At 37.2% G+C, this 26724-nt stretch overlaps 1 protein-coding gene across 1 annotated transcript; it reads right to left on the minus strand.

The window, feature by feature from the left end:
- Positions 1-12: 12 nt before the first annotated feature.
- Positions 13-26724, minus strand: lima1b (LIM domain and actin binding 1b). The gene is made up of 11 exons (XM_056252462.1): positions 26566-26724; positions 19593-19716; positions 18723-18768; positions 14622-14993; positions 6458-6515; positions 6282-6379; positions 5178-5261; positions 4205-4241; positions 3276-3346; positions 2867-3000; positions 13-1825 (listed from the first exon to the last, which is right to left on the minus strand). The coding sequence occupies exons 2-11, from the start codon at positions 19712-19714 to the stop codon at positions 544-546; spliced, it is 2304 nt and encodes a 767-aa protein (XP_056108437.1). The 5' UTR covers positions 19715-19716; positions 26566-26724; the 3' UTR covers positions 13-543.

Genomic DNA, 26724 nt, shown 5'->3' on the forward strand with positions numbered 1-26724 from the left:
TTATATCTCTAGTTTGGTAATGTTTTGGTAATGTTTATTGTGTAATTGTCCAATAATCTTGAAAACAGTGGAAAATGCTTTGAAATATGGGCTAGAAGACTAATCAAAATGTGTTTGGCTTTCTGATTAACTGTCAAAGGCTAAGAATATTATGATTCTTTAGATTTGTTAATTAACTGGGATCAACACAACATATTCTTAGATTAAGAAACAATAATAGTGATTTTTAAAAACTTTTTCGTAAACAAGTCATTTTTATACAGCAATCAAAATAAAACATAAATGGCAAGGAAAAAAAATACTTTCAAGCTCTTATATGAAAGAGGTCCAGAGAAAAAGATGTACAGTACCACACACACACACACACACATACAGTATATATATATATATATATATATATATATATATATATATATATATATATATATATACACACTTACTTGGTTATAATAAAGTATTTTTTTATTATGTTGGTTTTTCTGATCTCTACCATTTATATTTTCAGACTAAATAAAAGTTGGAAGGGATTAATGACATATATTGTCAAACTATTGCCACTTCCTCCTCATCGTCATCATCTTCATCTTCATAGTAGCGATTCCTCTTGATCATTTCCTCCACGGTCAGGGCCTCCTCGGCCTCCTCCCCGTCCCAGAAGCCCACGTCCTGGGACTTCCGATGGGCTTTTTCTTCCACGGGTGGAGCGGATGTGTCCTGGAGCTCAGGAAAAGTCTTGGAGGTTTTCATCAGTTTCTCCTCACGAGCTTTCGAACCCCTCTGCTGTTGTAGCTCGGGCTCTGTTTTTGTTACTTTTGGCTGAGACTCCTTATTTCTTTGTTGTAGATCAGTTTGTTTTGGCTGAATTTCCTCTGGCTCTTTTTTTGTTTGTTTTGGCTGAGACTCCTCATTTGTTTGTTTGGGACCAGCCTCTTTTTTGGTTGGTTGTGTCACTTTGAGAATGGAAGAGGGCATCTTCTCCTTACTCTCCATCTTGACAGGACTCTCCGCATCCTCTTTGAATTGGCTGTCAGTGTCCTTTGTCTTTTTATCTGGGATTTTCGCCTCTCTATCTGGGATTTTCGCCTCTCTATCTGGGATTTTCGCCTCTCTATCTGGGATTTTCGCCTCTTTGTCTGGGATTTTCGCCTCTTTATCTGGGATTTTGACTTCAGTTTTGTCTGTTTTCGCCTTTGACAGCGAGCGAAGCTCCTCCAGCGAGCCTCGTCTGACTGAAGGAACCTCTTGCTGTGGATTATTGGTTAATGTCAGGCTTGGAGCCACAGAAAAGGGCCGGCTGCGCTCTCTGAGAGACGAGCTTCGCCTCAGGCTTCTCAGTTCGGCTCTTTCTGAGCTCTTCTGAGCAGGTGGAGCTTCTTCCTCCGGAGGCCACTTTGCTCGGAAAAGCTTGGTTGGGCTCTTCCCGCCTTCAGCGACTGGACTGGAGACTTTGGCGCTTCCATCACTGTCTGCAGGAGGTGGCCACGCGACTCTCAGTTTTCTGGTTTCCACAGAGGTGGTGTGTGGTTTTTCCGTGGAGCTGGTCACATGACTCCTGGTCTCTTGAGCTGCAGTCACGTCAGTGTATTTGGCTGGTCGTGACTCCTCCGCTTTGGGCTTTGGTTGTACTGTAGGCTTCACAGGCTCTGCCACGGAGGGCTTTGAGTTTTCACTCCCCTCGGGTCCCTCGTCGTTTGTTCGTGGTGTCCACATTTCCTTATGCGGTCGGTGGCCAAAGCCCTCATCATAGTTGCCCTTAGACTTGAAAAGCTGACTGAAGTGAGGTTTGCAGTAGATGCTGCCATGCAGGGAAGCGTAAGACAGCAAGCTGAAATGACAAGGACATTTGATTTTTACATGCAGGATATCTCAAATCTGACCTCCTCAGGATTTTAACTAATATTGACTAATTCTTAAAGCCCTATTCGGACGGGATTAGTTTAACATGGAGAGCTGGGGTAAAGTAATTATTACCAGAGCTTCTCAGTGATTTTAGTCCCGTCCGAATGTGCAATCTCAGTTATCATTACGGACAATATCAGTGAAGATTACGGCGACTTTTACCTTCTGTAAAAAGGTCCGGAAAAATTACCTCCGGTAATACTAATCCCGTGCGAATAGACCCGCTGTAAATATGTACGCAAATATTCCGTCATTTCCTGTTTATAAAAGTAGTTTTTCAAGTATGGAGGCACTCGAAAAGCATTCAGTTGCGTTCTAGACGGTGGGACGTCGAGTCTGTGGCAAAACTCAAGTGTTTTCCACAAACCATTCAGGGTTAGAATTTGTCAGAGGCACGAAACTTCGTTTAGCGTTAGGTTAGGCCTATTACCAACATAATCCAATCTGAATTTAATTAATACATCATTCGACCGGACCTAACTGTTATATACAGTATATATATATATATATAGGTTATGTGTTTGCGCACATGATATCAGGAAGCAACGTAATACGCACATGACGACAGGAGTGACGGCGGTGTGCAAATCGTGTTACTCTCCCACTTCTGCTAGTTTTACTGAGATATCTTATCCTGTGCGAATTGGCCATTATTATCAAAGACGTCCTGTGGTAAAATTACATTACTCCATCTACCGTTGTAAAGCTAATCCCGTCCGAATAGGGCTTAAGGCTGTAAAAGTGAATGTGTTCATATATATGACTAATATGTTTTTTTGCCACCATTAACAGTTTCTATTTATTCTATTGCATATTCATAGAACCACGTATATACTAAACGAGGCAAGGGTGTAGAGTAACATTCAATCTATTTTAATGCATACAGAATTTGTTTTCAAGGAAAAAAATGGTTAAATATGTCATTTTGGTGACTACTTTAAAATAAATAAATAAAGACAAAAGATACCTGAGTTTGGTATTACAGAAGGCACAGCGGAAGCAAGTCTTATGGTAAATCTGCTGGTTGGCAATAAGTTTTTCCACCGGATAAACCGTCTGCTGGCAGCACACACATCTTTCCTGGACAGGTGGATTAAATTTCTGTCCAGGGAAACACAAGAGTTATAAACATCTCTTTTGCAATGCAATCAGTATGAATATCAGATTTCTATGGCATTTAGCAGACTGTCCCAAAATCTTAAAATTAATATTCATATTCTACACGCTGCCACCACAGACCAACTTTATTTGACTATTAGTCATCAGTTGCTAAATATAAAATTGATTTCCCCAGGTAGAATTAAATCTGTGTGTGCACATAAAATCAATAAGCATTTAAAATTCTATAAACAGAAATGAGTTTGTAGTCCACAGACCCTGAGCACTTTAGGAGGGTCCTTGCTCTCTGACGCAGGGTGTGCAGTGCTCGCTGTGTGTACATGCTCTCCTAAAGGAGACACAAACACATGACAGATCACTACATACTGCACACTATATACTGGGCTGAGTTTTTGATAGTGACTTGTTTACAGCAGTTTAAATCTAATCCATGACAAACAAATTAACAATAAAATAAGCACTTAAATTAAAAGCAAAAGGATAATATTTTAGTGAGGTTTTTCTACGTTTAAAATCACAGAGGATTTCCAGAGCAATGAAGGCTCACAGGTGTGAAGCGGAATATTAAATTCTCCTGAAGTGAATTAATGCACAGGGGAAAGTCCATGTAAGTGTTTCAGCAGCTGTGGAAATTATTGTAACTATACTCTTGTGTCATCTTTCCATGCCTTTACTCCGAATTGCATGCAAAAGTGTCAAGTGCATCTTTGCTATTTTAACTGCGTGTCCTGCAGCTGCTTCTGTAGCCTTCAGGAAATCTCTGAAAACTTCGATTTTATAATGTGCTCCTGTTTCTCCTCAAAAACGTCCAAGACTGATCCTTCCACCTATGTTAAGGCAGCTCTCTAGATAGAGTCTATAACTTTGGCTTTAATGAAGAACATTCATTCAAGTGAAGGAAATACAAGTTCGTATTTTTCAGATATTTTAATATTACAGACGTCGAAAGGAAAGACGCCTTTGATGTCAATAACACATTATAAAATACGTTTCTGCTCTCTTTTCAGAAGCCCACTTATTCTTATTTATTTCTGTCTTCATTTCGTACGATTACATGGTTGGGGGCAACCCTGTCAAAGCAGACCAGCAACCCGTTTTTGTTGATAACCACCCTCATATAACTATAACTCAACTCACTATTTATAAAATCAGCTCCTTAATTATAATGGTAAAAGAATAGACTCACCATTGGTCTTCGCACAATTTGATGGAGGGAGTGTTTTCTGTAGAGAGAGAACAAACAATGATGACAATGACAAACAGGAGTCTTGTTAAATCTTAAGGTAAACTATTTAATGTTGTGACAAACATATTCATTACCGGTCAAAAGCGTGGAATAATTAAGATTTTTTTAAGTTTTTGAAAGAAGTCTCTTCTGCTCACCAAGGCTGCATTTATTTGATAAAAAAAGCAATAATTTTGTGAAATAATATCGCAATTTAAAAGAACTCTTCTATTTTAATACATCGTAAAATGTAATTTATTCCTGTGATCAAAGCTGAGTTTTCAGCATCATTACTCCAGTCTTCAGTGTCACATGATCCTTCAGAAATCATTCTGATATGAGGATTACAATTGGTGACCAAATATTAAAAATTCTTATTATTATCAAAGTTGAAAACAGTTTTTGATACATACGTAATAGATTTTTTCCAGGATTCTTTTATGATTAGAAAGTTAAATTAATAGCTTTTTTTTTTTTAAATACATTATAAATGTTGCTACCGTCTCTTTTGATCAATGTAACATGCTTGTGGAATAAAAGTATTATTATTATTATTTTAAATCTTACTTACCCCACTTGTATCTTACTTGTATCACAGTTTCCACAAAAAAATAAAGCAGCACGTTTTGAACATTGATAATAATCAGACAGGTTTCTTGAGCATCAAATCATCATATTAGAGTGATTTCTGAAGGATCATGTGACACTGAAGACTGGAGTAATGATGCTGAAAATTCAGCTTTGACCATATAAGTGGCATTTTATAATATATATATACAATACATACGTATTCACATAGAGAACAGCCATTTTAAATTGTAATAATATTTTTAAATAACAGTAAATTCAATCTGAATACATCACTAAAAGAAGTTTGTCTTTATTGGTATGTTTAAGTTGTAGTTTTCGAAGTAAATGAGAGCACGTATCGTACCACTGTCTGTCCATCACCAGCAGGAGGCGAGATCTCCTTATGATCCACGACGGGAACGCTGTCCTCGCTTTCCGACTGCTTTGCCTGAATCAAAGGGACAATCACTCCACATCAGCACACTTTAAAAATAACCCAACAATGTATACATGAAACATGATAGTGTGTTTGTTACACCGTTTTTTACGACACTTTTCTCAGTACACCTACTCTCTTCTGATTCTTCATTGTAAAGTGCCCTTGATCATTGGAAATGTGCTATATAAATTATTATTATTATTATATGCTGTGGCATTAGTTGTCCTGGGGAAGGATGATTCTATGAAAGAAGGATTGTTTATCTCACATGTGGTTGAATCATTCCTATCATGCAGTTTATTTTCAAGATACTGTTATTTACTCTCAGAATAGGTTAGCATTGGTGATTGATATGATAATGATTATGTATTGGGTCTCGTGGACTATATGCTACGCTGCTGCTGCTGCAGAGCAAGTACTTAGACAACTGTAATACACACAATCGCATGCATTAGTGACCCGTAGCAGATCTAGACAGGTGGAGCTTGTGTGTTTCTGAAAGCGCACTGCAAGATCTGCTCACAGCATAACTGACTGAAACAAGATATATCACTATACATATTGATTAGTAAGTTCATTAGCTGCAGATGCAACAGAGACCAATCAGCTTGCAGTGAACGCTAGAAGGACCTGTCAGCCTGCACAGATATATATTACAAAAAAAGATTTGACATTTTATATCTAAATAATACAACTGCTAATTTTCTTGGACAATGATATTGGTCACAATTAAGAGAGCATGATATTTAACTGTGCATATGCAGTATTTTTAAGAATGGTATTAATTTTTCTTTTCTCCAATTGAAACGACAGTTAGACTTTAGTAAGCCTACAGATACCCATTCAATTCAAGGCTGAATCAAGAACCAAACATGCTCAAAAATATGCTTTTACTTTCTACCGATTGCATAAATTACAGAGAGCTCTGACTGCACTTACTCTAATGTAAACCGTATCATCTTTATATGTTTCAGCAAACCATCAGCTAAAAGGTTCTGTTGTGTACATACAGTAATCATTCATACTCACAGAGCGTGGCACAGTAACAGGAGCCTGTCTGTTGACCGCTAGCTGATATTTCGCCATGCGGTCCCTGACAGAGGCGCTGCGCTTCAGACTGGAAGTACCTATGACAGAATATATTTTTGTAACTTTTCTTTTCAAAACAACCTTTGTTTGACTGTGTTGTGTTTCTTGGTATTTACCTTTGTTGGCCATTTGTGTGTCCATGTCCTCTGAGGTGCTGTTCACTTCTGTTTGCTCCTGAAGAATCAAGTATAAAGTACAGTATGTAAACCAGCGCCAGACTGAAAGAAATGTGTAGTGCAGACACAACAACGGCATTTACATGTAGACCGAAGGAAACAGCACTCTTCTCCCTTCCTTTTCCCAGGAAATATCCACTGTACTGTTAACCCTACTCTTGAAGATAATTCACTCCAAAGTGAACACAAAACCAAAAATAAAGCCACCGCTGGCAGCACTAAATGAGTAAGGCAATAAAGAGAGGTGGAAATTCCATCAATTTGAATTGGAGTGGGAAGCTTTGGTTCACTCGCAACAATATATTATTGTGTTCAGTCCAATACAAAATGGTAGCACTGCATTTCGATAGCCCACTTCAGACATGTTACTTTGCAACTACCTGTCAGCTAGCAGTCATTAGAGTATTAGTAGACTGTATATCTGATAACACTTTATTTTGATGCTCCTCAGACATTCTACATGTCAACTTATTTTATTAACTCATGAGCCATAATGTAACAGTCTACTAATACTCTAATGAGAGTTAGTTGATATGTAGTTGTACATTAATGAGTTAAAAAGTTAGTTGCAACGTTACTTGTCTGAAGTAGACTATTTGACTATCGAAATAAAGTGTAGCCCTTTTTGTAAATGTTATTTTTATCAAGAAATTTAACATTTATTTAATATTTCTAAGTAAATACAAATGATGTGTGGCAAATAGTTTTAAATGAAGTGTGAATTATGAATGAGTTTTTATATTGAACAACTAATGTATGCTTATATTTGTATTTGAAATGTAAATTATTCATATATTTCACAACATACTCAACTTACATACCGTAGAGTAACACAGCTTACCCTTACCCATTTCTCTATGTGTTTATTTATTTTTGAGAAGTCATCCGTCTATGCTATAATCCCATTTCTCCTTCATACAAGACAACCTCATTAAAAAGAAAAGTGCAAAGTTTACCCCTACCATAAATGCAAAAGATGGTTATGAAGACTACCTCAGATGTACAAAACTTTTAAAAACAAAGACAGGCTCTGCAGAATGAAGACTGGTTTCCTCTCTAAGCACAAGCACACTGACCGCCTTAAAGGGATAGTTCACCCAAAAATGAAAACTCTGTCAGTAATTACTCTCCCTCATGTTGTTTCAACCCCGTAAGACTTTCGTTCATCTTCGGAACACAAATTAAGATATTTTTGATTAAATCTGAGAGCTGGATCACTCCTCCATAGGCTTCTAAGGGATCGAAACTGGCCGGCCCAAAAGTTATTAAAGACATCGTTAAAATAGTCCGAGTGACTACAGTGGCTCAACCTTAAGTTTATCAAGCGACGAGAATACTTTGTGTGCACAAAAAACAAACAAAAATAATGACTTTAATCAACTATTCATTTCCTTTCCTGTGGGCCGTGAGATTTCACGTAGTGTAACTGCGCAAAGCTTCTAGGATGTACATCACACATTGGCTCACTATTGGCCGACGCTGGTCATGTGTGTGATGCGTGTGACGTACAACACAGAAGCGCTGCGCTGTTTCACCACGTGAACTCACTCGAGGCCCACAGAGATGGAAATGAATAGTTGATTAAAGTCGTTATTTTTGTTTGTATTTTTGTGCACAAAAAGTATTCTCGTCGCTTGATAAACTTAAGGTTGAGCCACTGTAGTCACTCGGACTATTTTAACGATGTCTTTAATAACTTTTCTGGGCCGGCCAGTTTCAATCCCTTAGAAGCCTATGGAGGAGTGATCCAGCTCTCAGATTTAATCAAAAATATCTTAATTTGTGTTCCGAAGATGAACGAAAGTCTTACGGGGTTGAAACAACATGAGGGCGAGTAATTACTGACAGAGTTTACATTTTTGGGTGAACTATCCCTTTAAAGAACACTCACATTACGCCTGAAATGTGAAATTGCATTGCATTTAGAACATGAACGTAGATGTTTGGATAAACCAGAGAGGAGAAAGGCAAGGGCACGGATGGAGAAACAAACGGTGGGAGGTTTTATAGTCCTCCAGAGACCTGCTGGGGTTTTAAAGAGTGTGTGTGTGTGTGTGTGTGCATACCAGTCTCATGACATCATCACCACACAGCATACAACACAAATGAAGCAAGCAGATGCGACTGCCATAGCCGAGTGTGGCAAACATGTTTGTGTGTAATAAGGTGAAAAAGACAGTATGCATACAACCAAAAACTCTCCTGTAAAGTTTTTTTTTTCAGAAGTAGTAGTTCATGTAAGATTGAATTTATACTCATCCCTCAGTTTATTAAAACAAAATAAAGAAACCTAGTAAGTGCATACGTCTGAACAATGGAAGTCTAGGGCCGGAAACAAGTACGAAAGCGCAGACACAAGCACTACCGATGCGCTCTTGTGTTAGTTGGACGATTTAGGTGAGATGTGCCATTAAACCAGATGCATTGATATTTGCGTAAGTAATATGATTATTTTTAGCAAACATTTCAGAAGGCAACTGTCCATGAAATTGAGTCTGCATTTGTCATTCACATATTTGGGTAGAAGGTGTTTTGTGCTTGTTTTAATTTTTTATTTGGTTACGTTTTATTTTAATGTGACATTGTTACAATTACACAGTTGTGTACACCAATAATGTAATTACACACAAGGAATGAGTAATCTTAATTAATAACATGTACTTACTGTAGGTTTAGGGTTTGGCTTATAGTGTTAGTTGCATATGCATTATTAAATGTTTATAATACAGTAAATCCGTGTATCATTTGTAACAATGGCATATTAAAATAAAGTGTTACACGGTATTTTATTAGGTTTGTACAGGTAAGTAAGCATTTTTATTACACTAGTCTTAACACATTTTTATTACAGAAGTCTTGTTGGTAACACTTTATTTTGATGGTCCCTTTTGAACATTAAGTAACTTTGCAACTACATGTCAACTAACTCTGATTAGAGTATCAGTAGACTGTCTGCTTAATATCTGCCAACTCTTTATTGTGTTGATCCTCCAAAAGACATTCTACAGACTATAAGTAACTTTGCAGCTACATGTCAACTTATTCTATCCCTAACCCTACCAGTCTACTAATACTCTACTAACACTCTAGTGAGAGTTAGTAGAGGTGCAATGTTACTTATAGTCAACTGAATGTGTTAAAGGGACCATCCAAATAAAGTGAAACCGTCTTGTGTCTTATACTCCTAGAACGGTGTGTATCTTAACATTTATTCTGGTGCAATGTAGATTACTGTAAACATGTCTTTTCCTCTAATGTTTTCACAAACTAAAAGACTATGTGAAATGATTGTTTGTGCTAATCGACAGCATGTTGAATGTAACTTGAAGAGTGTTTTTAATGTGTGATGGTCAGAGAGGGACTCATCTACTGCATCTCCGGCATTCTCTTGCCTTTGTGTTTTCAGCCAGCGTTCAGGAGGCAGGAAACCACTCAAACAACCGCCTCACTGTGATGGAACAATACACACTTGTCTCTGCTTCACACCCCTTTGGATTGGGGAATTTTAAAGAACATGTCACAGAGCCGTAGTCACAAACGCCACCTAGCTAGCTAAGTAGGATTGCTTATAGACCACGTTAAAAATACAAATAAACAGCGATATCTCACTGCGTGAATCTCACGAACCGGCAAAGAAAACGATTGGGTCATTTTTCACAACAAAATGAACCTTGAGAAATTCAAACTATTACTGTTTTTTCCATTGTGACATTTTTAAATGAAAATGTAACATTTTCCTGCTCAATTTTCCTTTGCAAAAAGCAAAAAAAAAAACGGTATAATGTCTGTAAAATTGTCCTAGCATTTTATATCAAATTATATATTTTTAGTTATTACCTTTTCAGTTTCTTAATCTGCTAATTTTACAATTTTAACAGGATAAAGACATGAGCCAGAATGAAGAGGCTGTTCCTTCAGCTATCCCTGTAGACATTACACACCTTTATCCTCCTAAAGAAGTGGAACTAGTAATTCACTTTCAGTTTATATTGTATTTGCTATTGCAAGAGTAAGCTTTGAGATCAGAGGCCTGGTGCATGAACACGCTCTCAGTTGTTATAGGAAAGTATTTTCAGCAAACTCTGGTTTTTCGGGCTCAAGAAGGTGGATTGGTTTTTAGCGATGTTCATTACCATTGTAACTCACACTACACGGCTAACCTGCTCCAGAGCTGCTTTTATACTGGGTTAGAGATCGCAAACCAAAACCAAAACTGGACCAATCAGCTGTGAGCAAATTACATATCTGACGCAATAAAGTCACTCCCCCTATCTCTGGCTCAAACTAGCCGTTCACAGTGAGAGAATTTTAGAGACAAAATTGCCCGTCTTTTTCTGCATGCTGTTTATTATTTATTATATTAATTATTATAATAATTATATGAATAGACAATTAATATTAAACTTTGCATTTAATATATACGTACATACCAGCTTTAATATATATATATCTTTTAAATGACTATAGCTTACACTTTCTTTTGAGCTCTCGGTGAACCAAAACTATTATATAAATTCAGATGATACAGTCAGATATTTTCTTTCAGCTGCCTTCTCAAACTTTCCTGCCTTTTTCATAACAATCTCTTCTCGCAAGAAGTCCATCAGACTGACGTTAATGTGAGTGAATTACAAACTCTTGATCAAACCCTGACAGAGAACGTTTATATCTAGTGTTGTGAACCCGCTGAACCTGTTGGATTTGCATGTTTTTTTTTAACTCTAAACCTACTGTAAACTCAGCACTTGTTCAGCTTTATGCATCACGCCACTGATGTTGTACAAGTATTGATGTTGTAAAGAAATGCATGAATGATCAAAGGAAGTGGGGAAGCTCTCCATTAGCAAAGATGGTTTCAGCAGAGTGAATCTGTTGGCAGCAAACAGGAAAAGAAGGAGGCTTTTGGTCATTCTTTGTGTGATGAACATGACTGACAACACAGGTTAGAGAAAGAAAGATAAAAGCACACCAAAAAAAAGTAGATTTGAATGAGATTGAATGAGAGAAACTGAAATGAGAATCTTTTCCCTGTAATCAAGGCTAGATACAAAATCTTGCTTATCAAAATGTATTCTTATTACAGTTTTGCAACATACAAAGGACAGCTTTTACTTTGTATTTTACTGCGCTTCCATTATCTAATAACTGCAGATTATTATGAAGACAATGTTAGATTCGGTCACTGTTTCAGAGATTGCAAACTGAGACATTCCAAGAGATTCCAAGGAATCAAGTAGGAATGTGAGCACATGCCTGGCCTCTGGATATGACAATGGGGGATGGGCACTCAGTCAACTGAGGTAAAGCCCAGACATATATCCACTGACACATATCCATATCAAGTTATGTACAGGTTAGCTGATGAAATGACCCTTAAATTGACTTCACACTTGCTGTTTAGTCAATAAACAAAACAAAACAGCTTTTATGACGTATTCTTTTGTGACCGAACTTACTGAAAACGATGTTGTGTGTTGGACTAAATCTGCATGGGAATTTTTACCAGCCGAAGGCTTGTGAAGAGTTTAGAAAATGTGTAAAGGACTCAAAACCCCTCCGTCACTCACACAAATGAAGATCTGCTGCAAGGAGGCGGTGTTTCCGACGACTGTACAGAACTGTAATGGGCAACATCGCGACTATGGCGAGAAAAATAGGTATTCTCAGCCCGTTCTCATCCCAAGGCGTCATATACTGACGCTTTTGCCAAAGCATCTATATCCCAACGCACATGGCACCCTTTAGCGTCAATATGAGACGCAGATATATGGCGCCTCCTAGTGGTCTAACCCTAACACTACCCCAGACCTAAACCTAACCGAAGCGTGTTATATTGACGCTAAAGGGTGCCATTTGCGTCGGATGTAGACGCTTTGGCAAAAGCGTCAGTATATGACGCCTTTGGATGAGAATGCGTTGGTATTCTTGAGCATTCTGTCCTTTTTACTGTGCGTTCACACCGGACGCGAATAGCGCGTCAAATTCGCGTCTACCGCGTCTAGTTTGACGCTTGACCACTTTGTGTTAATTCGCGTGTCAATGGCGAAATTGACGCGCGTAAAAACAAAAGTTTGAAGCGAAATTTACGCGCGTCAGAGGCGAAATCCGGAGGCGAAAGTTTCGAAACCCGTTGGCGGCCATCTTTTTAGATGTTTATCGAGCATTAGCATTAGCATTATTCGAGAGAGTCACCGCTCGTATATGCTCTGGAGAGCAGAAACAGCTCCGTAGGGGACATCGTCGCTGTACTCGGGTCCACCAGAACCTCCGGAGGGTTTCAGGAGTTTCACAATTTGCTCCAGGAGCTAGGTTTGGTGGACCTAATGGTGAGGACGCTGACGAGGACAGCGTAGGCCGTATAAGCCCTCGGCCTGGAGTGGTCTAGCTATGCCTGTCGAGCCCGCGCTCTACAGCCCGGCGCGAGGTTCATCCTCGCCCGCATCCACCTAATCTGTCATTTATTTTTGTTTTGATAATAAATGAAGCCAGCCTCCAAAAGTGATTAATCTGTCCTGTGATTTTTCTCTCTCTCTCACACATCACTGTCCAGACACGAACTTATATGTTGGTTGTCTTTACATTATAATAATATTTAATATAATCTAGATATGGAATAAATAGCATTCAATGCAAAATGAATATGTCTCATATATTGAAATCAAGTTTTATGTGATAAAATATTTGCTTTGTTGTGCATTAGAACCACAGTCATATATTACAAAATAATTTATTGAAGCATCCAGATACTTCACCACGTGACAGCAGCAAGTAGCTAGGCTCCTGATTGGTTAACGCGGCGCGAATTGACGCAGAAGTTCAGATTTTTCAACTCGGGCGGCAGACGCGAATTCGCGTCAAACGCGTGAATGCACAAATAGCACTAACTAAATCATTCGCGCGTAACGCGCTTAACGCGCCAGACGCTCAATTTGCGCCATTCGCGCGAACTTGACGCGCGTCTATTCGCGTCTACCGCGCCGCGCTCTACGCCTCATTCGCGCCGCAGGGATTTTTTACGCGCGTAACGCATCTTTGCATTGACTTAACATTGAAATCACTCGCGCCTGACGCGCTATTCGCGTCCGGTGTGAACGCACCATCAGGGTCTCATTTTGTTGACATCACCTCCTGTTTTGTATGCGTCTCGGTTCGCTTGTTTGGTGCGCACCAGGGAGCGTTCACACTTAATGAACTCAACTAACAGAGCAATCGCACCAGAGTTCGGTTTAATTGAACCAAACCTGCCAAGTGTGAACACACCCTTATCTACCATTTAAAACAGAAGTAAAAAGCCACTAATATGTCTATTCAAATCAGTGAGCTGGTTTAACATGTTTGCCAAAGCACGGACAAAAGCTTCAACAATATCAACAAAGATCCCACATTTAGAAAGAAGTTATACCAACTTAACCTGCAGCTGTTCTACATTAAGCATGCAGCAAATGCATTTAAATTGAGGTTTGAGTAATTATTCCTCTGGTAATGACAGTTTCCGTATACTTAATATGAGGTTCTGCCAAAAGACTTTAAAATCCAGATATTTTGGGAGACAAATACATATTTTGAACATACTGTGTACTACACCTTTAAAATTGAACATAGATGAAGTTGTTGGCCATTTTCTCGATTTCACAACAGATCAGATTGAACCGGAATCACAAAGGGTTGAAAAAGACTAGTAAAGGGTGTCAGTTTTTATATGGTAAAAGTAAATAGCTGCCTTCAGGATTAGATTTATACTGTCATTCATTTATGTTTTCTTCCTGTACTACAGTACTGGGACTGACATTTCCCCCTCACATTACGTTATTGAGAATGGGATTTGTTCACTTTACAGTAATGTCATTTGCAGGGAAAATGTGTTTAACTGTCATTAAAGAGAATTTAAATAAATTGTCCTAAATAAGGCTTCATTTCGTATTTCTTTCTTTTGATTTTGAGGTAAAATAGGACCTGGGTATTTCTTTGTAAGATTTGGCATGCAAGTGAGAAAAATGCAACTGTTATAATTATGATTATAGATTATGTTGGGTTCACAACATACCAGGAAATATAGAGAATACAGAACAGGTACAGTAATGTATTTCATCTGTGACATTCTCACCTTGCTTTTGCCCTTTTCAAACATCATTTTGCGGTTATTGAGAGGCAAGACTGGTTTCTCCAAAGGGGAAGATGGAGAAAATGGATCGGATGCAGACTCGTTTTCTTCCTTCTCTTCTACCCTCTTCTTTTGTTTAGTCTCCATGTCTGCCTTTGTTTGGGCAGGTCTCTCATGGGACGTCGGCTCCTGGCTCAGGCTGGGCTGTCGCACGGGTTTGCTGGAGGAAGCAGGTGGTTCTGGTCGAATGCTGGGTTTGCGGGAAACAGAAGGAGCCACGCTCAGCTGAAGAGCAGATTTCTCCGGAGCCGGTCGTTCCCAGCGTTTCTTCAGCACACTCAGGTTTCCCGATCGCACGGACAAACTGTCAACAGACTGAGAAAGAGTGAGAGAGGTTCATTCATGTAGACATTCATTTCAGACATAATAAAAAACACAACACCCGTGTTGTATTCCAACTACTTTTACTAGTTTTTGTTAACTATTACTTACAACAAGGCAATAGAGCTCAAGATTCTGGTCTCTAGATATGCTTTGGGTCCCTTCTTTAATGTAAATCTATGAGATGTGTTTTGCCTGCAGAGTAAAAACTAAGTCTGATCACTTAAAAAAAGTAATAGTACACCTCACCTCAACAAGCTGCATTATGTATATAATTCATATCTGTAAATTCCTAAATCAAAATGACTTTATATTTTATATTCTTCATAGTAACCCTCTGCCTTAATTACAGTTTTGCATAATCTAGACTTTCAACTAGCTTCAGTTGTCATCACTTGTTGAAACTTCAAATTTATCCAGTCCAAATAATCCATTCTATAATTTAAATGTATGCTTTGTAAAGAAGTTTATACTTTACATCTACAAAACTAATTTCAAGAATTTAAGCATAACCCTTTCATGGTTATTATCATTAACAAAAACTAAAATTATTTTTTTTTTAAAAAGGTTTTTTAGTTGAAATAAAATAAAATAAAAAATAAACATCAGATGAAAAACTTAGCTAAACTAAGTACAATTTTTAAATGTTACATTGACAACAAACTGAAATAAGTTCAAGTTAAATCACAAGTATGACTAAATGGAATTAAATAAAAACTGAATCTGAACTAAAACTGAAATAAAAATAAACCTGAATAGTAGTATAAAATAAAGACAATAAAAATGACAAAAGCACAAAACGATGAAAATAAATTAAAAAAAGATTCAATTTAGCAATAGTTAAAATGAAAAAGCTAATAGTAGGCCTAATGCTAATAGTAAATAAAAGTATATAAAATAGTAAAATAACACTGAACCCGTTTAGACCAAAACATTGTCCGTTACAAACATTTGACGGTTAGTGTGCACTAAAGACTTGTTACCATTTGAAAGTTTAATTTAGGACATTTTGTCTGGAATAGAAGTGTCAAGGTACGTCAAACCCACATAAAACTGACATGACGAGACATGAGAGAATATCTCCACACGAGGATAATAAAATAATGTAGGAAACAGCTGTTCAAGACATCTCCACCTAAACACAGTCAGGCTAGAAGAACACGCTTCCCCTAAAACACTATCATTTCAGCAAGCCACCAAACATTGCTCTTACGTCAGATTATTTGTGGTTTCTTTTAAAGTGTATTACATCACTGCTATCAACAAACCGAGCAGACTGCCAACACGAACTCTTCCCCATGAGTTAAAACTGCCCAATAGACAATTCAAACAAAGAACAGCTGTTTTCTATTGCGGATCAAGACAAGCTCAGTATAGAGGACTGCGGTCATGCAACAGTCTCTGTGAAAGCATGCTGAAGCGAGACGCCAGAAAGAGAAGTTGTAGGAGATGAGAGGAAAGACCTGATGGACAGGGCGCTCTTCACGTCTTTTCTCTGCTCTGCTTTCTCCGAGCTCCTTGTGCGCTGGCCATCAGTGATAAAGCTCTACCAGATGTGAACTAGTCCAGCCCCACCGAACAGCCCCCATGAAGGAAGGAAAGAGAGAAGTGAAAGGAAAAGGGGGGAAGAGGGGATGAATGTGTGTGAGATGGAGGGGTCGGAGATGATTAAAAGGCGCCTGCAGTGAAACCTGCATACAGGAAATGATGCATGTGATGAAATTTAACTCTTTCTCGTCTGTTCTCATACATGAAGAACAGTATCATGAAACTATCTTTCCCACTCTACAGATAAAGCGTTGTTGAAAATCCGGTTCGCGTACCTCGAAGTGATAAAATAAAATTCTGTATCAAATTTATAGGCAAGACAAGTAGTTTGTTTAGGCATGGTTTGTTGGGAAATTACAAACCTGCGCACACATATTCAAACGAATATAACTATAGAATCAATTTTTAATGCGCATGTGAACGCCATCAGGCCACAGGTTCGCGTTTAAAGTCTGTTTAGAGAGAACGCCGTCGTCTTAGTGGCCCCTAATGTAATAACAAATGATCATTTTGCTGGAAGTGAATCAATCAAAACCAACTTTAGCTGGAAATAACACTATTCAAAAATCGCTATAAAGCCAAAACAATCTCTGTTACCGTAAATTGTATGTTTATCTCTGTAAAGCTGCTTTGAAACAATCTCCATTGTTAAAAGCGCTATATAAATGAAGATGACTTGACTTGACATGAAATTGCAAAAAAATACAAAAAATACAAATAAATCATTGTCACAGTTGTCATTTTACATCTTTGGCAGTGATTTAGCTGTTGTGAGAGGGATGTCTGTTGTATTTTGTAAGGTACTTTTGTATTTTTGATGTTTGTCTGTATTTGTCACAGACACAAAAAGAATTTCCGAAAGGACAATAAACTAAACTTAATAATAACTTATATGTATATATATATATATTTACGGCAGAGAACTTTCAAAAGCAACATTCCCATAAAAAAATTATAAAATGTTCCCTTAACGTTCGTATAGCCAGGAAATTTTTTAAAAAGACGTTTTGAACATTCAGAGAACATTCAGAAATAATGTTTTCATAACTTAGGAACGTTAGCAAAGTGTTCTTGGAATATATTTTTGTTAGCTGGGTAGCTACTGAGAGTTTTCACCACAATGCCCACTATGTAGCCTTTCAGTTTTCAACAGTGAAGGAAATGAAACTAAGTTCTGCTTGGATTGATTGTGAAGTATAAAGAAAAAGTTCAACCAAAAATGAAAATTCTGTTATCATTTACTCAATCCTCATGCTAGAGCTGCACGATTCTGGATAAATTGAGAATCGCGATTTTTTGGTTTAAAATAGAGATCACAATTCTCCTACGATCCTAAGATTCTTACATAATGTTAATTGCTTCAGTAAATTTAAAACATTTAATTAATTTGAATTGATTATTGAAAAAAAAAAGGTTTAAGTGAATGATTCAATGACTCACTCATAAAGACTTCACTTGTTTCATTACTAGATGAATCAGCATTTTGTAATGAATCTCTTGAATGATTCAATGACAAACCCATTTTTAACAGTCACCTGTCGCCACCTACTGGTGTAATGATGTAATTGACACAATCTTTATTAGAAGCATCAAGTTACGTGCAAAGGGTGATTTACTTTTTGATGGCTGACTTAGACATCAGTGTTTATATCTGAACTATGCTTTTATCCCAGCACTTGTAATATTTTGCATTATTGTAAGAGAAATAACGATACTGTGTGGTTGAAAAGACTGTTTGTGAAGCTGTTTCACACCTAAACATGACAACTGTTCTCTCTGGATCAGCGGCAGGGCAAACACAGATCTGAATGTTCGCTGTGATCGTACTTGTCAAAGGTTTAATATACAAGTGAATAATTATCATTTAGGAATAAGATGGCGTGGGTGTTTGAATCGAGATCGCAATCTTTTAACAATTAAAGGTACAGCTCTACCTCATGTCATTTCCAGACTTGTACATCTTACTTTCTTGGGTGAAACACAAAAGTAGAAATGTCAAAAGAATTTTTTTTCATATAATGAAATACCAGTACATTTCTCATTCAATGTTCAATGGAAGAAAGTCAAACAGGTTAGGAATGAGGTTACATTTACATTTGTTTAGCAGACGTCCAAGAGTGAATAGAAAAAATACATAAAAGTTTCTATGACACACATTACATTAATAATAGTTACCGATTTTTTCTTGTCTGCGCTCGCCTCCTCGGCGGCTTTCTGATATCTGAAAACACAGAGAGGGAAGAAACGTATGAGTAAATGTTAATCATAATGTTATTCATATCACCATCTAAACATTTCCAAATGTTGGAATACAATTTCCTCTTTCAGTTTAAAAAGCAGAGACAACATGTTAGCGGTTTGTGTTTTGATCTCTCTGAAAAGTATAACAACAAAAACTTTTTTTTTTTGAGCATCCCGTCCCATTCAACACAACAGGAGTTTGGTGTGGGACTATATTTGTCTTAGCAATAGCAGATTATGTTCAGGAAACCTGTTTGAAAACCATTATTTTCATGACTCTGCTTGATGCTATTAAAGGCAAAGAAATACGCAGTATAGTTGGTGTAGTTAGTTACAACTCACAACATATTTAGTGATATCGATATCACAAACTTAGTGTGAATCGAAACACAAATAAAAACCAATATGGTTAATTACTGGAAAAGCAGTTCTGCTTAGTTGACAATTGTGATAAAGCTTATGGCTCTCGGGTGAAAGCAAGGATGGGAAGATTATGATTGTTGGTCCAAATGGAGTTGGCAACTATCTGCAAACATTCATCGCCTTCATGTCCTCGCTTCTTTCACCTGAGGGCCATAAGCGGCTGAGCCGTGCAACGGAGACAATATCTGTACCCTCAACAAAAAGTCAATAGGATTTTTCCATTGGCTTTTTGATTAGTGTTGAAAAAAAGCTCTGTGACCAACAAAAGTTTATGATGCTTACACGTGACGTTTCTGTCATCAAGATAATCAGCACAACTTTTTTCTTCAAGTCCTCCCCATAGCCATGTTAATATGAAGAAGTAAAGGGAATAACACTCACTTGGAAAGGCGCTCAGTGATGGCATTGTTCTTGCCACGACCCCCAACCAGTGAGAGCTCTTTGGCTGTGATCCGTAAGGACTGTGTCGCCCACTGTCTCTTGCTAAATGGCCCCGCATCCATTTCTGGAAAACAGTAAAGCAGATATGAAACTCAAAACAATGAATGGGACCGTAAACATGCAAAAGCTACCCGTCAGAAATCTCAAACTATCGTCAAAAAATGGTCGAATTAATAAACAGTGTTTTAACATTTAAAACGCGTATGACAACTTGCCCCATGAGAACACAGAAAGTTTCCATTAAAATCAAACTTCAGTCTGTAGCTGACCTGCCTGAATGTGTGGTCCTCTGTTTGAAATTTGAATATACTTTAATTTATTCCTGTGATCAAAGCTGAATTTTCAGCATCATTACTTCAATTAAGTTTCACATGATCCTTCAGAAATCATGCTAATATGATTTATTATCCATGTTGGAAACAGTTGTGCTGCTTAATATATTTTTTATAACACGTGATAATTTTTTCAAGATTAATGGATGAATAAAAACTTAAAATATAAATATTTTTTAAGCGAAATCTTTTGTAACAATATACACTACTGTTAAAAAGTTTGGGTTCAGTAATGTTTTCTTTCTTTTTTTTTAATTAAATTAATATTGCTTTTATTCAGCAAGGATGTGTTAAATTGATACAAAGTTATTTTGTTAGAAAAGATTTCTATTTTGTTGTTTGTTTGTTTTTCTATTTCTATTAAGCTGTTCTTTTGAACTTTTTATTAATCAATGAATCCTGAAAAAAGTATCACAGGTTCCAAAAAAAATATTAAGCAGCACAACTGTTTCCAACATTGATAATAAATCAGCTTATTATTAGAATGATCTCTGAAGGATCATGTGACACTGAAAATAGTTTCCAAACTTTTGACCGGTACTGTTGGCCTACATTATCCCGAATATTACACGGCTACTTCTCACATGAGTAAATAAAAGGCTTTATGTAATCAGCTAACCTACTAAGTTCACTTTGTTATTGGTGTTTTATGCTATTTAAATATCTTAGCGTTAGTGTGAAGAAGAAAAATTAAAAAACGTTTAAATATCAATCTGCACATGCGTGGGACATTGGTTATGCTCATTTTGCTTGCTCCTTTTAAGTTATCTTGAGTAAAACCAAAGCCCGTCTATTAGACATTCTCTGGTAAAACCGCAAAAAAATTCATGAAGCACATACAAAAGACCTGAATCGGAAGCGATGTGATCTGTTTTCCGGCTTGGTCACGTGATGCTCGGCACAAAGCCTATTGGACACAAAATATTGATTTTTGTTTAAATATTTTATTAGCAAACTGAACGGAACGTTCCGTGAAAAAAAAACACACAAAAAAAAACATTTGGTAGCAAAGCGGATTTAAGCCAAGACGACTGAAAAAATTCCAATTAAACGAACATTTTAAGGTTAAAATACAGTCATATCACTTATTTCACGGCTTTTCACCACATAATGGGGACAACTATATTGATATTGATTTGAGATAAAAACTGCTTTGAAATCGTAGGCTACCTGTTTATTGTCTCATAATCAATTAGCAGCTAGCCTACAGTACAAAACAATCGTCTTAGAAAAATGATGAACACAGCAACAATATTATTTAAACTTATATAAACAATATAAACTTTACTTAATACTTACTAAGTATTAAACTTAATAGTAGGCTACAGAACAGAAGTTCTCCGATTTCATTTTCAGTGCAATCGATAAACATAACAGGACGCAAGATGGCAGCAGTTGTGTATGGAACAAGCGAGCGAATCCGCCGCGGTGTGATGATGCGATTGCATTGCGAGATGAAAGTTCCTGGATGGGCGGTATGTTATTCAGCGTTGCTATTGACTACGGTTGTCATGGGGGGGGGGTGGGGGGGGGGGGGGAATGGGGGGGGACTGACTGACTGACCAATCAAAATCGAGCATACCCTTAATTTAGGACTACCCGTTCAGTTTGAGCGATGTCATGTGGTTTTGCTACAAATAACCCTGCCAGTTTGACTGAATTAGCTATAGGCTAGGCTAATCATCATGCTCTATCTTTGTCAGGAAAATAATGTAATGCTTGATATTACCTTGTCAATCTGTTAAGATATTTCCAGTCCAGGAAATATAAATATGAAAAAAGACAACAGACCGAATCTCATTCACATCTCTTTCCTGTTTTTGTCACATGACATCAGGTTTTGGGTAGTCAAATCAGGATGAGCTGGTCAAGCTGGTTTTACCAGGAAGTAGGCCAACAAAGTAGGCCTAAGTTTCACTAAATGTTATGCGTTTTATGCATCTAGTTCAAAAGGATTACAAGGAAGAAAAAAGTTTAGCATTAAATTCTTACGGTTGCATCAGATGCTGGCTCTGTCAAAAATCGTCCCCCACACCCTTAGCATATTGTGCTTTATGGTGTCCGAAACTAAAGTGGACATTTCAGGTAAACTGAGGGTGTTTTCACACTTGGTTCAGTTGCTTGATCTGAACCAGAGTTTGATTTCTTCCCCCCTCCTCCATTGGGCTCTGTTCACATTGTAATATTTGGGTTCGACCCGCGGTATCCTTGCGTCATCAACCTGCAGCCGCAAACCCATTTTGCTAACGGATGGATTTTTTCCCAAAATGAATCGTTGCTCACATCATTTTTATTTTTTTTAACCGTTGGCTTTGTTTCCAAAACGCCAACACATAACTGCACTTGTGTCTATCTGCAACGAATGAACTGCAAATGTTTAAAGAGCGTGTTCACATTAGCAGTGAAGCGTACGAACCGTACACCTCACTAGCTTTTTTTATGCAAACTCGGGTACGGTTCATGGGAGCGCACCCGAAAAACAGCGTTCACATCATCCAAACAAACCGAGCTCTGACGTCAATTGAGCGCGTGGTGCCCATCAAAAAGCACCTTTATTCAATCCCAAAATGTACTGTAATAACAAGTGTACAAACACTGCATACTCAATGACTAAATACCCATAATGCATTGAGGATTTTGATGAATGAATTTCCACAAAGCCATCTGTGTGCACAAGGTGTTTTATTTACTTATGATGTTTATTGTTTGAGTCTTTTTGAATTTACTAAACTCTCTGGCAAGTGGCAACATGAAGAAGCCTGTGTTAAATTAGTTTTGAGTGTGTTTTGGTCATTTTGTGGGTTCCGATTCGCTATTCGGTGTGTTCTTGAGGCACACCGTTGTGTCCAGGTTACAATCGCCTTATCAGGGCGAATGCCACTAATGACATCAATAATCCTGCCGGAGCCACAGCTGTGTGGAAGTGCTCCGGTGAGTTGGATCCTGGCTTGAGGATCTTTCCTGGTCTGATTTCTTTCTCTCCACTCCCATGATTTCCTGTCTGTCCTCCCACTGCCTCTCGAAATAAAATATTCCCAAAAATCTCCCTCACTCCAAAAAATAAGCAAGTCAATAAATAATGGAAGACGACAGATATTTGAAAAGATGCTTATTTTGTTGACAACAATTGCTGTAAAATATCTTTACAAAAGGTGCAAATATTGCTATTCATAACAGGTGGAAACTATTGCAAATTAGTTTGTATTATATTTGTAGGATGATGGATCAAAGTAGTAACTGGATTAGTAACTGCTTTCTCTTTTCTCTGTTTGGTTGAGGTTCATTTGTTGTGGCTTCAAACTATATACCTTCTACATGTAGCCTGACTGAACTTCTTTCCTATTCACTCACTGATGGGATGCAATCACACACGGACGAAGTGCGCAGTTTCCTAAATAATAATTAATTACGTAGGCAAGAACAAAAGTTCAGAAGATGGATTTATTACTCATTCAATATTTAAATGTTGTTCATTTAAAAAAAAAAAGAAAAAAGGTACATAGTGTACTTTAAAAATTGTTTGCAAAGCAATCTCTATTGTTATCAATGTATTATTTCTACTTACTGATTCATTCATCGAGTGAATAGTGTTACATAATCACAGCCACACCAACTTGGGCAGCGGATATTAACACAGACTTTGACCTGAGAGCTGCGACTGACTAACCCTAACCTTATATTAATAAATAGATATAAACTAATTGTTGATTAATATAGCCAATCAGAACAACAGATATGAGAGAACAGGATTAATGCATAGAAAATGCATCAGAATATGTGCATGCGATTTTCTTTTACTAACATGAAAGTGATTAATCTAAATTTACCTTGCAGTGTTTTGTCCTGCTGTTAATATCTGCAGGATCCTGATATTCTGCAGTCTGAACGTTTTCTGTGCGATTCCATGTCTGACTTTCCTGGCTTCACAGCAGTGAAAATACTTTCCAGTCTCACTCACTTGCTCAGTCTCAGACAACGGCCAAGAAAAGCATCAAATAAATGTCGACAATCCAGCAAAAAATTAACAGGGTGAATATAAAAACCCAGAGTCATTTTTATCGATACTCCAATATACCAGAGATAAAGACCAAAAGAGGATCTTTTTTTGATTTACTAAACCGAATGAATAATTATAAAAAGAATTAGATTGAGAACCATCACAACCAATATACACAACTTTTTGAAATGAAAAGTAAAATGATACTTAGGATCAAAAACACTGCATATCAATAGTCAAGTTTCCTGCAAATGATGACCTTTGATCGTTCACTTTGATAAACACCCTCAGTAATGATTGACATAACCAAAGCAAAGACCTACACACTGAATCATCAAAAACACAGCAACCTGAACACACACATGATGTCAATATGATGTCATGTGCATCGAATGGTAACCAGGATGGAAGAAACAAAACATTAAATTCACTTCTCGGACACTACTTGTGTAGCCACCTAACAATTAATGGACCCAATATAGGCTACTTCAAAACATCTTGTTATATTGTAGTTATACATTTAATGTTGCTCAATGTAATTACAAATATAGTTACACTGCAACCCTAAAGGGGTAGTTCACCCAAAATATGAAGGTTCTCTCATTCTGTCACTTGCTTATAGGTGTCAGTGTTAGAATGTAATTATGCATTCAGGTGTGTAATAATAACAAACTACATGTCCTTACTCTAGGGTTAGGATTAGGGTTTGGTTTAGTTATTACTACAGTCACATGTAACGTGTAACAAGGGCACTGTAAAATAAAGTGTTCCAGCTGTTCCAAACCCATAAGACTTCTGTGCATCTTCGAAACACAAATAAATATATTTTGAATGAATCTTAAAATCACCCTGTAGTCAATAATTGTGTCCCTTAAAACTCATCTTTGATCACTGAAATTACATATTTAAACGTTTTTCCTTGAAAATAATTTCACCCTTGCCTCATTCTATGTATATGCAAATGAGCCCCGCCTCCACTCACTCACTCAGCTCAGAGATCCACTGGTTGACGATCACACGTTGATCTGATTGGTTACAAGGGAGTTTGTGACGTCAGAAATTTTGAAACCGTGTTTTTGAGACTGTCTTTGGTTCAATGCAGTTTTAAGGAGAAAATACTCAGCAATGCTGTCGACTAATGAATTTACACATGGTTTGTCTTAAAGCATATTAAAAACACCACATAGACATATAAACAACATTAAAAGCTGGATTTTCACCACAGGGGGACTTTAAGAGATTTCTGTCCCTCCACAGATTAAAGTCCACGCAACCAAAATGAGCACCCACGATCTCGGTTGATCTTCCATGTTTGATGTGCTCTATGTACATGTGTTGATAAATTGTTTATATGTGTATAAAATCCTATTTTAAATCTGCTCATCAAATAAAGTGATTGTGCCTCTTCAGAAGACTTGGATTAAACCGCTTGTTTATATTCGTTTAGATGTCTTTTTGTACTTTGTGGTTGCATGGACTTTCAATGGATGACCAAAAATGACGAGAGAATATTGAAAATATCTTCATTTGTGTTCCGAAGATACACAGAAGTCTTCTGTCTTCAACGACATGAGCGGAAGTAAATGATGACAGAATATTAATTATTGGGTGAACTATCCCTTTAAATCTACCCTTAAACCGCCCTACCTTTAAACTTACTTCGTTCTAACCTGTATCCCAAAGTTAATAACAGCTAATGTTGGTTTGTGTGTGTTTGCAGAACAACATGTATAAATAAGCAGCTTACATTTTATAACATGCTTAATTATTAAATGCAAGTACATAGTAGTAAAAGATATCTATAAAGTAGGATCTAATTAACTAACTTTTTTTTATAGATGATAGTAAAGCTGATAAAATAGTCAGACATGCAACAACTGTCAGATTACTTTTACGTTTATATGGGAATATAGAATATTTTATACACAAAAAACATTCTGTGATTTCAAACACAATTCTAAACCATTTCTTAATGACTTTTGGTTTACAAACCAATAATAATATAATTTAAAAAAGAAAAATGTAAAAGGTGTTACTCTGCATTATTTATTAGACCTTTTGATGGAGATCAAACAAAAACCAAGTGCTTTAGCACTTGGAAAGTGAAAGAATTTAACGTGAATGTGAAAGTGAAATAACCTTTGTAAGATCATTGATATGACCCCCCTATATGTTGTGCAGTGTGCTTCATTAAAAAAAATAAGAAGTCAAATCTATATAATATTTGGAAACCAATAGCATTTTTGTCTTGTCAAAACGTGTGCAGGATTGTCTGTTCAGTTTTGTGACATTGTAAGACACTAGGATATGACATTATGAACACAAAGACTTCCTTCTTCCTAGAAGGTCTGGTGGTCAAACTGGATCTTTACCTGACCATAGGTGAGCGCCGGCTGACAAAACCTCTGCTAAACTCCCTCTTTAAACGCCTCATCTGCTTGTTAAATGCTAAATGATATGCTTGAACCAAAGGTATAATCTGACAAATTTGTAAATTTAGCAGTTGCCACCTCTTTTGTCCATGAAATACACACATTTTTGAAGCTCACCTACATTCATCACAGGTTAATGAGGAGAGACCCACCTCTGTTATTCAAAAGGAGTTCCTCCTATCTTCAAGAGTTTCGGACTTCAGCGTCTTTTTCTTAATCCAGCCAGAAGGTTTCGATTATGAATAATCACAACAGAATTTCAATGTGTCACCTGATTCTGAAGAAAACTCTGTGATATCTGACACTCCTTG

Source organism: Rhinichthys klamathensis, unplaced genomic scaffold, assembly GCF_029890125.1.
Source record: "Rhinichthys klamathensis goyatoka isolate OS25496 unplaced genomic scaffold, OSU_Roscu_1.1 h1tg000095l_1, whole genome shotgun sequence".
NCBI classification, from domain to species: domain Eukaryota; kingdom Metazoa; phylum Chordata; class Actinopteri; order Cypriniformes; family Leuciscidae; genus Rhinichthys; species Rhinichthys klamathensis.